This window comes from Callithrix jacchus, chromosome 2, assembly GCF_049354715.1.
Source record: "Callithrix jacchus isolate 240 chromosome 2, calJac240_pri, whole genome shotgun sequence".
Lineage (NCBI taxonomy): Eukaryota > Metazoa > Chordata > Mammalia > Primates > Cebidae > Callithrix > Callithrix jacchus.
In genome coordinates this window covers 129856766-129872564 of record NC_133503.1, presented here as the reverse complement: position 1 = coordinate 129872564, position 15799 = coordinate 129856766, and the positions used below count along the sequence as shown (strand labels likewise).

The 15799-nt window shown below is 37.9% G+C and overlaps 1 protein-coding gene across 3 annotated transcripts in view; it reads left to right on the top strand.

Annotated features, from left to right (window-relative positions):
• The window catches only part of RASGRF2 (Ras protein specific guanine nucleotide releasing factor 2), a 279197-nt gene that overhangs the window by 134153 nt on the left and 129245 nt on the right, over window positions 1-15799 (top strand). For all 3 annotated transcript variants that reach the window (XM_078365267.1, XM_035291267.3, XM_008991883.5), the window contains exons 10-12: window positions 2970-3130; window positions 4752-4818; window positions 5302-5438. In XM_078365267.1, coding sequence (XP_078221393.1) covers window positions 2970-3130; window positions 4752-4818; window positions 5302-5438 — 365 coding nt within the window. The remainder of the gene's footprint in view (window positions 1-2969; window positions 3131-4751; window positions 4819-5301; window positions 5439-15799) is intronic.

The following is a 15799-nucleotide window of genomic DNA, read 5'->3' as shown; positions in this document are numbered from 1 at the left end:
GACTTTCTATTTTCAATAACATGAAATGTATTTGAATATTTAGTAGAAGATAAAGGCACTCTAAGCTGACATTTTGTACAAAATCTATGCATTGTGAACACTGTTTTGTGGAAATGTAAATCAGAAAAATGAAATATAGGTGACTGAATACAGGGCTAAGTGCCTTGAAAATAAGGCATGGAGCTTTCTGGTATTAAACATTCCTAGACCCTAAGTCATGTGCTTTCAATGCACCAGTGTTCTCTGAAATTGTAACATGGGGTCTAGAGACAGTTATACCTTCTCAAATGCCTAACCCAATAAGCTGGAAATTGCTCCTTGTTCTTTTTCACTATTCAGTAGAATTAAGAATAAGGGGCATAGTCTTGAATGTGATACTGTGGGAACAAAGTGATTAAAATAACAGACATTCTGTTGGAAGTTGACCCCAATTATTAAATAGACTAATGACCAGGGTGCAAAGAATCATGCTATAGCAATGATCTGATGAATTACTAAATGAATACTAAGTATTTCTCTGATTTGTATTAGCTAGAGAGGAATCCTTTCTTCATGTCTCGTAGCTATGTTGAAACATCATGTCAAATGCAAGAGAAAATGTGAAAAAATCCACTTAAAAATGCTTTTTCCAAACATGATTGTTTTACAAACCATAGTGCTGAAATGTCTCACTTTTAATTCAGATGTATACATTTCTGTATGTACCTAATATACTCAGTCTCCTATGTCTCCCTCCTACTTGGATATGAGGTAAAGAATTGTAGATTAAACATATTAGTGTATGGTTGCCAAGGAAACATTTATTTTTTTGTCTCACAGCTGAAATTCACAATAATTGCTAATAATGAGCTAACAATGTGTTCTGTCATTTCTTTCTAAATTTTATTTTTATGTATTCTATAATTTCTGACATAGAAAATCGCTAAATTGCTAGAAGCATTTACTAATGAACACATTATTACTGAGTTTTCACAGGTTGCTTATAGCCTTTCTGAAAATTACTCACAGACCTATTTGCCCACCAAGATTATTTGTCCAAGCCTCAGTCCTTTACTCAGCCCTAACTGATGGGCCTGATGACCCATGGCCCCCATCGCAAAGCTAGAACTTACTCTCTTCCCATCTGTCCCCTTTTTGAGTCTTACATTTTACATGGCTGAATCCCTTGGCTACATCACTCACTTAGGTATGACCTTAGGAGAGCTACTTAACCTCAGACCTCAGTTTCCCCATTTGTGAAATGGGGGGCATTGAACCACATCCTCTGCAAGGCCCCTGGCTTTGATTGTATCCTGAGCCCCATAGCACAGCCTTTTCTGCTATGACCTGCTCATAGACTTCCCTGACTTTTACCTCCTGCTTTCCCCTGCCTCCTGTACTCTATGTTATTCCTTGCTGCCTGGGCTGCCGGCCAGTTGGCTCCCACCAACCTCACCTCCTCATTCACTCTCCTCTTGCCCATACCTTCGTGGGAGTCAAGCCATCTACTGGCCCTTTGTTCCCCAATCCCACATCCTTGCCTGGACTGCATCCCTGCTGTTCTTTAGGCCCGGAATAGCTGCCTACTCTGTGTCTGTCAAGCATCCCACTGCAGCACACACCCAAATAGATAGTATGAGATCCAGGCATGGAAACTTGGGTCTCTTGCCATCCTGTACACCTTTGAATCTCTGTTAAAAAGTAGATGCAATTTGCAACATTCATATGTTAATATGAACGTTTTGTGACTCAGACATGGTTTTACCAGCTTACATATATATGCTCTTTATATGAAGAGCTTTAGTCATGTTTTTCTGCTTATAGGTGTAATTTGTGCTCATTAAAAAAATCAGGAAATTAGGAAATGTATGAAGAGAAAAATAAGGTTGTCCACAATCTCATCTCTTAATGATGACTGCTGTTAATATTGAAGGGTTGAATATGCACTCAGTGATTCTTCTGAGGGTAATATGAACCTGTGTAAGGCTGCATTTTTGTGGTAGGTGATAGATTAAATAAATATAAGAAATATGACTATCTCAGGGTACTTCAGAAGTCAGAATCAAGGGATTTGCAAGAATCTTTCTTAGTACTTTTTGATTTGATATTTAACTTAGATTGGAATTTTCTTTTTAGGGTAGGGATGTTGCTATGAGGGTGAAATCTAGAAATAATCAAAGGTAATACTGGTATTATAAAGTCTGTGTATAGCTTCCCACATTGAATGGAAGGTAATGTTGCTACTAGGAGTGTACTGGGTATAGATTTTATGTGGTTTATTTTCTGTTCAGATTCCACAAATAATTTTTATCACACATAATTTAAATGTAACTTGAAACAGCTCCCTTTAAAAATAGTTCTTAGCTAAATTTCACTGAATTATATAATTTATATATTTTTATAATATACAAGAATTGTACATTCTATTTTTAAAATACAAAGTAAACTATATTAATAATGCTATTTATCTTCTGTGCTTCAGGAAGAATATATTGCATTTGCTTTTTGTTATGTTATATTACTCTATAATTATATATGTAATTATTATTTATATTATATATTATCAAGAATAGTTTAATATTAATTATTATTGATATATAAATATTGACATACTATATTGATATTATATACAATATCAATAATATGTATTTAAATATATAAATTGATTGGATCAGATCAATAAGGACAGATGGCAGAAGTGCCTCATTCTTTGAATTCAATTTCATCTTCTTTCAAAGTTATTTTCCAGTTTTAGATGAAGAATCAAGTCTAAAGTGTTTCACAAATATATTAGTAACAGATTAGCCCTTAAAATAGAATGCATTGTTTCTTCTGCTCAGAGTGTTAGAGAATTTCTTGTTCTGATGGTGCATCACATAAATCAATCCCTGGTATCTTGGGAAACAGGCCTTAGTGTTTATTGCCATGGACATGGTCCTCACTTGACAGAATTTTAATTGCTGTGTATTCTTCATTTTTGTAATCACCAGGTTCTCTTATTCAAGTACCTTCTGTTGAGAGGGGGAAACTTAGTAAAGTTCGCCTGGGTTCGTTGTCTTTGAAAAAGGAAGGAGAGAGACAGTGCTTCTTATTTACAAAACACTTTTTAATATGTACAAGAAGTTCAGGAGGGAAGCTTCATCTGCTCAAGGTACTGGTTTTCCATAACTATTCCATTTATCTTCCAAGCACTTACAAGGTATTGACGTTAACTCACTTGTACATTCCCATGCTTAGTATTATCATAAAACAGATTGTCATGATTGCATAATGAGTGAGGTAATGTACAGTTACCAACTCTGACATTTAATTTGTGGTCATTTGAATTCAAAGTAATAGAAATTTATTTTATGTATGCATCACCATAAGGAAATACAATTAAAATCATAACCTGGACAAAATTACATACTATACTATATCTGTATATTAAAATCATATACAAAGTAATATACTAGTTAGCTACTGAGCTACAAAAATCTTGTCAAATCACTATAATGTACCAATGCAATATTTGCTAAACACTATTTTATCTTGCTCGGTACTAGGAGTCAGCAAACTATGGCCCATGGCTTAGAGCCTGTTTTTGTTAATACAGTTTTTGATTTTGGTTTTTCTTTGGTTGAGATAGAGTCTCACTCTGTTGCCCAGGCTGGAGTGCAATGGCATGATCATAGCTCACTGCAGCCTTGAACTCCTAGGCTCAAACAGTCCTCCCGCCTAGCTTCCTGAGTAGCTGGGACTACAGACTACCATGCTCATCTAATTTAAAAAAAATTTTAGTAGAGTCTGGGCATGGTGGCTCACACCTGCAATCCCAGCACTTTGGGAGGCAGAGATGAGCAGATCACGAGGTCAGGAGTTTGAGACCAGCGTGACCAACATGGTGAAACTCCATCTAAAAATACAAAATAAAAATCAGCTGGGCATGGTGGCATAAACCTTTAATCCCAGCTACTCAGGAGGCTGAGGCAGGAGAATTACTTGAACCTGGGAGGCTGAGGTTGCAGTGAGCCGAGATCATTCCACTGTACTCTAGCCTGGGCAACAGAGTGAGACTGCCTCAAAAAAAAAAAATTTTAGTAGAGACAGTGTCTTGCTATGTGGCTTGGGCTGGTCTTGAACTCCTTGGCTCAAGTGATCCTCCTGCCTTGGCCTCACAAAGTGCTAGAATTACAAGTGTGAGCCACTGTGCCTTGCTTGTTAATAAAGTTTTATTGAAACACAGCCACACTCATTTGTTTATGTACTGTCTGGCTGCTTTTATGCTCAAGTGGCAGATCTGAGTAGTGGTGACAGAAATCATATGACTTGCAGAGCCTAAAACATTTACTATCTAACCCTTTACAGAAAAAGTTTGCCTATCTATACCCTGTTTTTATTATTGCTTACAAATATTATTCAACACCATGATGACAGCTTTCTATTGCTTAAGCCACTTCCTGGTTGATGAATTCAACCCTTTGCTAAACTGCATTACTCTCTAAAGCCACTAAGAGAGTAGTGGTGCCATCTAAGTTTCCTATCCGCTGACTTGCTAAATTTTATAAACAACTGAGTGAGAGTGAATTGAGAGAGAAGAATTTTACTGAAGTTAAATGAATTCACTTCCTTTTGCACATCTAAGTTTAATTTTGGGCTCTATGAACAATTATTTATGATACAGAATTGCTATGCTTTCTTCTATGGCAACTTGAATATGGGGTTTATAAATCAGAGCTTCCCAATCTACACAAGACCTTCAGCATCTTAATGAAAAATTGGTTTGTTTCCAGACAGGTGGGGTTCTGTCTCTAATAGACTGCACATTGATTGAAGAGCCAGATGCAAGCGATGATGACTGTAAGTCACATTCAGTCACTTAAGATTATATTAGAATTAGAGGCAAGAGAGGCTGAGGTTAAACTCCCTAAAGTCATTAATATATGAAAAATTGAACCATTTAGCCTGTGAGCCTTGTTAAACCATCTCTGGAAATTCACATTTTACTGAATTTGTTTTGTGATAGCGACTATTCAGTGGCAGGTAGAGAAGAAAGAAGAGCTGAACTAGAGTGTTGGAATTCTATAAATCATGGGGTTTAAAAAATAAAAACTATGAAATTAGAAGGAAACCAGGATTGTAGTCTGAAGTAACCTACTGACCTCAGCTTCCTCATCTGCTTATGAGCTTAATAAAGCCTTCTTCATGCCCAAGAAGTATGCCATGGCTGAAATGAGATTTTTGATTTGAGTACAAATGGATTGTATAGATGGCACGATGTGAAAGCAGCTATGATGTTTTTTTGGCATTCTCATCTGAGTGTTTGGTTTACATGTGTTCAAGCCAAAGGTTCTGGGCAAGTGTTTGGGCACCTGGATTTTAAAATAGTGGTGGAGCCTCCCGATGCTGCCTCCTTCACTGTTGTCTTGTTAGCACCCTCACGCCAGGAGAAAGCTGCCTGGATGAGCGACATCAGTCAGGTAAGCAAGTGGCTTTGGCCAAATTTTTGTTTTTTAAGTTTCACAACTTAAACTTTTGGAGATAGTTTTAAGAGGTTTTTTATTTTTATTAAAAAATTATACCCAGTTGCTGTGGTCATTGCCATAATCACTACGTATCTTGATAAGCTGTGATCGTTCTCATTTTTGTTGTTGCTGTTTGTTTTTCTTCTTTAGGTCAAAATTTGCCTGAAATGTTGTAACTGGATTTTAGTTCCTGGGCATTTTATACCAGCTGCAAATGTAGTCATTTGTGTTGAACAGTATTGAAACTGCCCAGTTAGTAATAAATTCTCTAATGACCCACTAGATATTTTGCTTATTTATTTCTGAGGTAGAAAAATGGTGAAAGATACAGAAACAGCCAACAAGGGCTATGGCAGGAAATTGTGAATTAAGGAATCAAAAGGGACACTGTCTGGTATAAAACATGAAAATGAGCTCCTGTATTTCATATATTCAAACATCAGGGAACAGAATTGATTACCTTTCCTTGATCAGCAGTGCCCATTAGGGAATTGCTCCATTTATTTAGGAAATAATATGATTTAGAATATGTCAAAACTAGTCATCATTGGACTTGGGCATTCTTATTCAAGCTCCATATACATTTTGGCTTTTTAGGGGAAAAGTGTTGCTATATAAGAAAAATACTTTTTTTTTTTGAGACAGAGTTTTACTCTTGTCACCCAGGCTGGAGTGCAGTGGCGTGATCTCGGCTCACTGCAACCTCTGCCTCCTGGGTTCAGGCATTTCTCCTGCCTCAGCCTCCTGAGTAGCTGGGATTACAGGCACACGCCACTATGCCCAGCTAATTTTTTGTATTTTTAGTAGAGTCGGGGTTTCACCATATTGACCAGGATGGTCTCGATCTCTTGACCTCGTGAAAAAATACTTTTTAAGGACTTGGTGATTATTTTCAAAGTTGTTAACTCAAAGATGACTGGGGCACATAGAAAAGGTGTGTATTGTAGATTTCATACTTTTTTTTGAAGAGCTCATAGCAATTTATATATAAGACTTAGGTGGAAACATGAATTCAATCATAGTCCTTTGGATATGTAATTCTTTTTTGAGTGACTGAAAATTGAGGGGAAATAGAAAATGAATGTCAATAGTAATCATTTTTATTTGTCATAGAAGTTTTACAGACCTAATCTCATTTGACTCTTACAATAGTATTCTGAAGGTAAACAGAGAGAAATAAGTTTAGTCCCATTTCACAGGTGAGAAAGCTGAGGTCTGGAAAGCTAAGCATTTGTCAAAAGCTGCTCAACTTCACTGATTCGGAATGTAAACCTGATCTGGGTCTTGTTTTCTGTTTAGCACTCTAAACATCCTCTACAAGAGTGCCTTATGCTGGACTTTTACTTATATGCCCTCAGGATGGCTTCGATGGTGAATAAATGGCTAGAAGAGAAGCCATTTCGTTTGTGGCTGACAAGGAAATGAAAATATGGGATCTTCCATATTTGTAAAATTGCGTCTTTGTGGTGATTTATTCATGCTTTTATTAGCTCTATGCTGTGTCAAGAATACCATCTTAAGTCTCTCCCTGTTTGTAACACATCTCTTACTTTATGAAACTCTGGATCATTTACTGAGTCTATGAACATTTACTGAGGAATCACCATGTGCTGCCAGGTATTACTCAGGTACCAGGAATAAACCACAGTTCTTAGTCTCTGGGAGAACAGGCAGGCTCATAGGGAGCAAAAGGAATAAACTACTAAATGCAACAAAATTTCGTGCAAAATTTCGTTGTGAAGCTGAGATAAGTAGGAAGAATGGGGAGAATAGGAGTAGGCAAAGGTGTTTTTCCAGTTGCTTCTACCTTCTACCCTATGATATAATTAGGGCTCCTAAGATACAGACTTGATAAAAGCTCAAATGATCTTCCTTAAGGTGAGTGGGGAGGCATTGTTAAGAGAGAAAGACCCTTGGAGTGCAGGAATGATTCTGTGCCTAGTCCTTTAAAGAAAGGCACCCAGTGCTTTGCCTGTCACTAGCAAAGATCTAAGTGAGTCTTTCTCTCTGCTTACACTAGACCTTAAGGTAGAAACATACAGCTTCCTCCTTATTTCTCCAAGATGCTATGGCTATTAGGCTGCTTAGCAAAAAAAATTGTACTAGATTATATCTTCAGTGGAAGGAAGCTAACCAAAAGTTATATCCTTTTTAGTGATGGTGATAGTATTACACAAAATGACTGTGTCCCACAGTCTCAGCATTGTGTGAAATTGACACTTGTGGTTTCATTCATTCAACAAATATATTTATGCAGTTATATATGCTTGGCACTGTTCTAGAGATTTTTGACATTATCATGAAGAAAAGAGACAAAAACAACAAAAATTCTCTTAACCTTTTGTAACTTACATTCTAACATGGGGAAGACCAAAAATAAATGATAAGGGTAATAACTAAGTAGATACTATTTTATATTAGACGGTGATAGGGCAGGGTAAGAAGGGTTGGGTTGCTGAAGGTGGGTGGGTTGGTAGAGTTTTTAAATGGTGGTCACCTCATTCTGAAGGAGACTTTAGACTGTAGTAGGTGATGGAGATACCATGTGAGTATGTGATGCCATGTGAATATGGGATGTGAAGAGGAAACAGCAATTGCAGAGACTATGAAGCAGGAGGATGCTGCACATTTCAAGGAATACTATGAAAGGCTTTGTGGCCAGAGTAGGGTATGTGAGAGGGAGCATAGAAAAAAAAGTAAGACGTAACAGGGGCCAGGTCAGAAATGCCTTTCTAAGCCAATGAAAGGGGCTTTGGCTTGTGTTCTGAGTCAGATGAATGCCATTAAAGGATTTGAGCAAAGGAATGCCACGAACTGTCTTAGGTTTAGAAAGGATCACTATGGCTGCTGTGGTGAGGATGGGCTGAGGGCAGAGGGCAGGAGTGCTAGAAGGGAGGTGAGGGAGCAGGCTGCTGCAGTAGTCCAGGTGAAAGATGTTGTGAGTTCTGGCCAGCCTGGCAGGAGTGGAGTTAGAGATTAGGGTTCTGAGTCTGGATTCATTTCGAAGGTAGAACCAGCAGACTTTTATTGTGGATTAGAGCGGGGGTGTGAGAGAAAAAGAAGAGTGAAGGATGACCTCAGAGGTTTTGGCCTGAACAACTGGAAGGATGGAGTTGTCATTAGCTGAGATGGAGAAATTTGCTGGGAAAAGAGATTTGGGGGCAAAAAGCAGAAAACTTGTGGATATATTGAGTCTCAGAAGTCTGCTGGACATTTGAGTGGAGTTGATGAATAAGCAGTGGGATATAGAAGTCCAGTGTTTAGAAAGAAGTACAGGTGGGAGATACTACATCATTTGGGTGGTATTGAAGGCTGTGAGACTGCTGACATCACCAAGGGAATATGTGTAGGTGGAAGTAAGAGGGCTGTAGTCTGAGATAAGGGGCAGGTCAGGGAGAATAGTGAAGAGAACCAAGGAGAAACCACCAGTGCAGCCAGAGAACAGCCAAGAGGACATAGTGTCTTAGCAGCCAAGTGAAGAAAACCTGTCAAGGAGGAGGGGACTGTTTTAAATGCAGATTCCTGAACCCACATTCCAGATGCCACTTTAAACTCTATAAGCTCCATAGATCACTTTTGCACTTTTGCACTTTTGCACAACTGCTGCCAAAGGCTGAGTGAAGCAGTGATTGTTCTAGGATACTTAGTGTTTTTGCTGGTGTGGGGTTTGAATGGTGGGTGGATAGGTGGTAGGGACAGAGTGCTCTGATCTTGACTGAGTTGAGCCGGCTGCCCAGAAGCCTGTATCTCAGCTGGCTTCATTTTCTGCTTCAAGCATTTTCCTTTTATAAGAGAGATTACATATATATTCATGGAATTAGTCTCTCAAGTGTATCTCTGGACATATTCATTATTAATAAGATAAGCTTATGGAATGCTTGAAATATACTGTTTAATATTTTATTGTGTATATGTTGAAATATAGACACACAAATGAACTAGAAATATTCCCAACATACTAAAATGTTTATCAAAATAGCTTTCATAGTAATCTGTATTAGAATTAAATGAGGACTGTTTTAAATGCAGATTCCTGAACCCACATTCCAAATGCCATTCTAAACTCTATAAGCTCCATAGATGAATTTTGCACAATTAAAGAACCTCTGTCCTGAAGAATGAAGTGTTTCTATCTCTAAAGTCCCCACAATCTTGCCATATAGAAATAATTGTACAGTTTGCCTCTCCGTATCTTCATACAATATTTTTGCTTTTTACTTGATTTACTTCTTTCTATATTCCTATATAGTCTTCATATGCATATTGGCTATTATTCAACTGTATGATATTAAATATATTCAGCTGCATCAAGTTACTGGTTTCATAGCTTCTTCTGAATAATTGAGCATTGAGTATATGAGCTGTTTCCAAGTTTCAGGATTAATATATAATGAGGTGCTAAACAGCTTTGTGCAGGAGTTTTCCCCTTCTTTTAAAGTCCTTTGTTGGTATAAAGTTAGAGTATAAGGCTTGTGTAAACAGCCTGATCACTTTCCTGATTACGTGATTCCTGGTGTGACAGACTGCCACAATTCCTTCAAGAAATATGTAAGTCAACAAGGTGTCTATGTAACTCTCTTCTTTCTAAGTCCTGCCAAAGTTGAATTTGTCACATTTATCGAACTTTCTATTTAATGGAAAAGGTTTTTGGCTTCTAGTAGTTTTAATTTACATTTCTGTAATTATCAATGAGATTAACGTTTTCTACTATTTCTGTTTCTTGTCTGTTTATACTAGATGGACAATAATTCATTGGCACTGCCCTTATAGACTAGGAAAATGAACACTTTCTATTTAGATTATGAATATGTTCTCTATTATTTTGTCTTTTTAATTTTTGTCACTATTTTTCTAAATCTTAATTTTTCTGGCTTGATTTGAATCCACCTGGATAAGCTACTGTATTATATTGTGCTAGTCACAGGTAGATCTTATTTAAGATGATAAAGTGGTTCCTGATTGCTGGGAAAAGAGATTTGGGGGCAAAAAGCAGAAAACTTGTGGATATATTGAGTCTCAGAAGTCTGCTGGACATTTGAGTGGAGTTGATGAATAAGCAGTGGGATATAGAAGTCCAGTGTTTAGAAAGAAGTACAGGTGGGAGATACTACATCATTTGGGTGGTATTGAAGGCTGTGAGACTGCTGACATCACCAAGGGAATATGTGTAGGTGGAAGTAAGAGGGCTGTAGTCTGAGATAAGGGGCAGGTCAGGGAGATTTGGGGGCAGGTCAATCCCACTTTCACATAAGAAACTCTACAAAACTTAAGACTTTTAGCTTTGCCAGGTCTGTCTCTGAAGCTGTAATTTTTAGAAGGAACGATTGCTTGAATGATTAATCACACTCTTAGTTACACCAGTAAGGCCATAATTAACTGTTGGCACCTCCAGCAAAAAGTGCAAGTGGCTAATGGTCTCAACCAATAATTCTTCTCCTTTTTCATCTATTTATAGGGAATGATTTGAGGCTGAAGATTTGACCATTTATTTCAATAAAGCACATTCATTTGTGCTTGTCTCACTGTCATACATAATGGTTTATTAAACAGATCCACTAATTATGGCTATTAACTAAAATGCAGAATTAAAATTTACCTCTGAGCTTCTTGGTTTGGACAAATGTTCCAAAATATAGACCTGTGTAGACAAATTTGTAGCACACTGGACATGCTTTCTCCCTAAAAATAGCTACTCAGAAATTGAGAGGGAATTTTCTACTTTAACATAACTTTAAACTATCGACTCTAACCTTTCTTCCCACTACTAAGAAATATTGAGAAGGTGAAAAATATGCTAACACAGGAGACCACTGATCTTTAAATAGGTACTGCCTTAGTAAGACCCGCAAAACCACATGCAGGAGAAGTCATTGTCAACACTTGTCCAAAGACCAGCTACTTCAAAATCACGTGCAGATTTTGTGAACATAGATGTTCCCAGATTCCATCTCAGCCATTACAAACTGAGCTAGACTATCCATGATCTAGGAATCTAATTTCGTTCTCCTGTTAACTTCAAGGTTTATTGTAATTCACATAAATTCAAGACGACATTAAAGGTATCTGAAACCCTGCTTACTTGAATATATTTCTTCTTTTTTTTTTTTGAGATGGAGTTTCACTCTTGTTGCCCAGGCTGGAGCGCAATGGCACGGTCTCGGCTCACTGCAACCTCTACCTCCTGGATTCAAGCAATTCTCCTGCTTCAGCCTCCCGAGTAGCTGGGATTACAGGCATTACCATGCCTGTCAAATTTTATATTTTTAGTAGGGATGGGCTTTCTCCATGTTGGTCAGGCTGGTCTTGAACTCCTGACCTCAGATGATCTGCCTACATTGGCCTCCCAAAGTGTTGGGATTACAGGTGTAAGCCACTGTGCCCAGTCCAATATATTTATTCTTAACTAAGTGAACTGTATACAGGCATCATTTCTTCCCAACAACCAGGGTTCATGCTTATATAACCATAAATATATAACACACCTTCCACTGTAAGTCTGTTCATGTACACACTCACATATACCAGTTCTGTGGTAGTGTAACTTTTTTTCTAGAACAGAACTCTTTCTTCATTGCAGCATTACTCAAAGTCCCAAATGGAAGTAAGACAAAACAGAATTCTCTGGTTGAAATAAAGTTGGTATACCTAGAGACTCTAGGAGCCATTTTTTTCCCGTACTCCTGTTGTCTCTGAAGCCTGGGGATGTCCCTACGGTCTGGGGATGAGAAACTAATTTTGAAAACCATTCCCCTGTTATAAACATGTCATAATGAGATCTATCTATCATATATCTCTCTCCATCCATGCATCTATCCATCCAGCCATCTCATGGATAGATTAAAGGTTGTGTGCCAATTATCAAAGACCTTTTTATGTAACTTAAAATATGACTGTTCATTACATGGTCTTTTGAGGTATGGTTCAGATTGAATACATATTTTGTTCTTCTGAAACTTGAATGAAAGTGAAAATTTCCCTTTATTTCGAAAATAATTTGAATGCTTGACAATGACTCAGAAAGATTTATCAATGAGACTTGATGCTGGATAATGAGATGTGCGGAAATGGTCACATAAATCTCTTGAGTATAAAATGTCTATCCCAACTTCCAATTCTGGTGGTATAGAGGACTGAGCTAATTTAGGTCCCCTTAGCTATAAAAACAGAAGTGTTTAACATATAAAAATCAGTAAAATTAAAAAAATTTAATGCATAGGTATATTTACAGATAGGAAGGGAAATCTGTCATTGCCAGAAAGAAGGGAATTTAAAGCCATAGCAGAAAGCTTGTAAGCTAACGACTCACAGACTTGGGAATGATTTTAGACTGGATATTAGTCCCATGTCCTAGGAGTATTAACATGTAAAGAGGGCAAGAGTTGGCCTAAGGCCCATTAATCAAGTTCTCTATTTAAAGCCTGGCATTGAAAGGGTGTTCCCTTTATGAAACAAGAACCTAAAAAAACTGTACTCATTGACCCAAGGAAAGAAATAAAGAAGTTTGTCTTTGTCTTGGGTTCTGAATTTTTAAAAATCTTCCTTTAAAAAATGAATATAGCTGGGCACAGTGGCTCATGCCTGTAACCCCAGCACTTTGGGAGGCCAAGGCAGGTGGATCACTTGAGGTCAGGAGTTTCGGACCAGCCTGTCCAACATGATGAAACCCCATCTCTACTAAAAATACAAAAATTAGCCGAGCATGGTGGTGCGTGCCTGTAGTCCCAGCTACTCAGGATGCTGAGGCAGGAGAATCACTTGAGCCAAGGAGGTAGAAGTTGCAGTGAGCCGAGATCGCGCCACTGCATTCCAGCCTGGGAGATAGAGTGAGACTGTCTCGGAGAAAAAAAAAAAAAAAAAAAAAAAAAAAGAATGTGTCTCTGGCCTACAGATTTGAAATCAGACTTATTCACATGGTATAAAAGTGCCAAACTGAGAAACTGTTATAAAAATAACTTTTGAGTGTTGAAATCCCAAGCGTGCTTGCAGCCTGAAACACAAAGTCACTCCATTAGCAACACTTCTACACTCTGGGGCTCGTGACATGTGCTCAAATTAAAGATTACAAATCTTGTGAGTAAATGATTTATCATGAGTGGGACTCAGCAGGCATGGAGAGCAGCAGAATTAGCACTGCAAGAACTTCAAGTAATAGGGTGACACCTTGGAAAAGACCATAAAATAACAAGGCTTAAAGTATAATAAAACTATAAAAGAAATAAATAAACCATTAGGAAAGAAGAGGTCACTATGCAAAAAAAAACCAGGCTGACCTGTCAAGGAACCACATAGAAAAATTTAAAACTAGAAACTACAGGACTGCAAAATTACATATTCATTAGAAATTCATTAAAAATTCATTAAAGACAGTGGATAAATGATAGCTAGTGAGATGATTAAGAACCAGATTATTTTTGCCTATATCTCATAAATTTAAAAAAAGATTTAAATTTAAGAAAAAGATAAAGATCTCTTCTTTCCTATTTCATAGATGAATAATTTATTTTAAAAATAAATAAACAGCTTAATGATAATAAAATTCTTCACTCTTCATTTTTCATCTTTTTTTGTGATAATTTTTAGTGTGTTATTTCCCCTTTCCAATTCTCTTTTATATAATTACATGGTTTTCCAAGTTAAATATTATTCCAGCCAAAGTAGTACTCTGTGTATTCATATCAGGTATGAAAAGTCAGATTTATTTTCTATTTCCTCTCTCAAATTTTATGTGGTATCCTGACTAAGCTGTTTATATGTAACACTGTAGCTGATCAAAAATGTCTCAGTATGTCTCTTCTGTTTTTCTCTGCAAGCCTTTCTAGATCCTGGAAAACAGAAGAGACACACAGCTAAACCCTGGATTGGCACCGTAGATGAAGGATGGAGGAGGGGAAAGCACTTGCTTCTTATGTTGGGAACAGGAAAAAAAGTTCTATTTCAGCTTCCTGGAGCGGGCTTATCTCTCAGTCCTTGGCACTTAGGTCATACATCATGGCTTCTGTTGGGGACCATGGAAGCTGACTGTCTTCCCTGCTCCCACTTTCAACCCTGCAGAGTTTCCTGGGCAAGTGAACTGGGCAGATTGGTCTTGAGACCCCCTTCCTCATGCTTTTGCTTCTCAAAAAGCAAAAGCTATGTCCCTTCTGGTCTCCAAGAAGTGGGCAAAGTCAGCCCCCAGAGAACTCCATTTTAAGATACCCTCATTGTGGGCATCCTGCAGCTTTAATGGGCTACCAGCTAGCTCTGCCCTTCCATTCTCTGACTGTTGGTACAGGTAGGATGCCAAGCCCTTTGAATTCATCTCCAGTGGTTCATTTTCTGGATTTCAAGACCCAATTCCTGTATTCCCCAGGGGTTTGAACTATGAATCCCTAAGAAACAGGAGTTAAATCTCTGCCTTCTGACCCCCTGTCCAGGACGAGACAGAGATGCTTCTTTATGACCCAGGTCTATGACTCTGACCACCTCCAGTGCCCGTCCTCACCTTGTCTGGGTTCCACTCAGTGTGGTTGTCTCTTTGGAGCTGTGTGGGAGCTCTGGGCTGAGTTTAACGGGTCTCCTCAGGTCATTACTTCACCTCTGTTCTGATGGTGCAGTCATTCTAAGTCCGTTGTCTGTGTAACTATGCCATTTGCTTAGAATATTAAAGGAAATTGAAGGAACATTGTTCATTTCCCAACTGTCTCACCAAACACCACATCTACTTTCCCACTTCCTGTGTTGGTTACCCAGTGGGCTTCCTCATTGTGACTGAGAAACACTGAGGGTGAAAAGAAGTCTAAGGAATAGCTGGAAAGGTCGCTGAGTGAAGGAGCATTATCCTTGCCAGTGTGCAACCCCTCTCCCTATCCAATCCTTTTCCTCATTACCTCACCCCTGACCCCACCACATAGCTTGGTAAGAACAGGGATGATGTTAATCTGTTTTTTCCCCATCAGGATTAGGAAAGTGAATTTGAAGTGAATTGCCTTATTCACCTTCAAAACTCTTTTGTATATTATTTTTCTTCTCTTTATCCTCATTTCCTAGTACTTAGCCCAGTGTCCTCACATAGTAAGTACTTGATAAATGCAGATGTGAGATAGCCATTTAGTAAAATCCCAGTGCCATGGAATCCATGCATCTTCTTGGTGTTCTTGAGAATTCAAGACGTAGACTGTTTAACTTTGATTAAACTCCGGGTGATTTGAAAGACATTTGGCAATGCTTTATTACTTTTAAATATATTTGCATCAGAAAATTTTAAAAATTGCCTTAAAACTATGGCCATCTTTGATTTTACCTTGTTTTCTTCTCTTGGTTTTATTCAATAATTCATC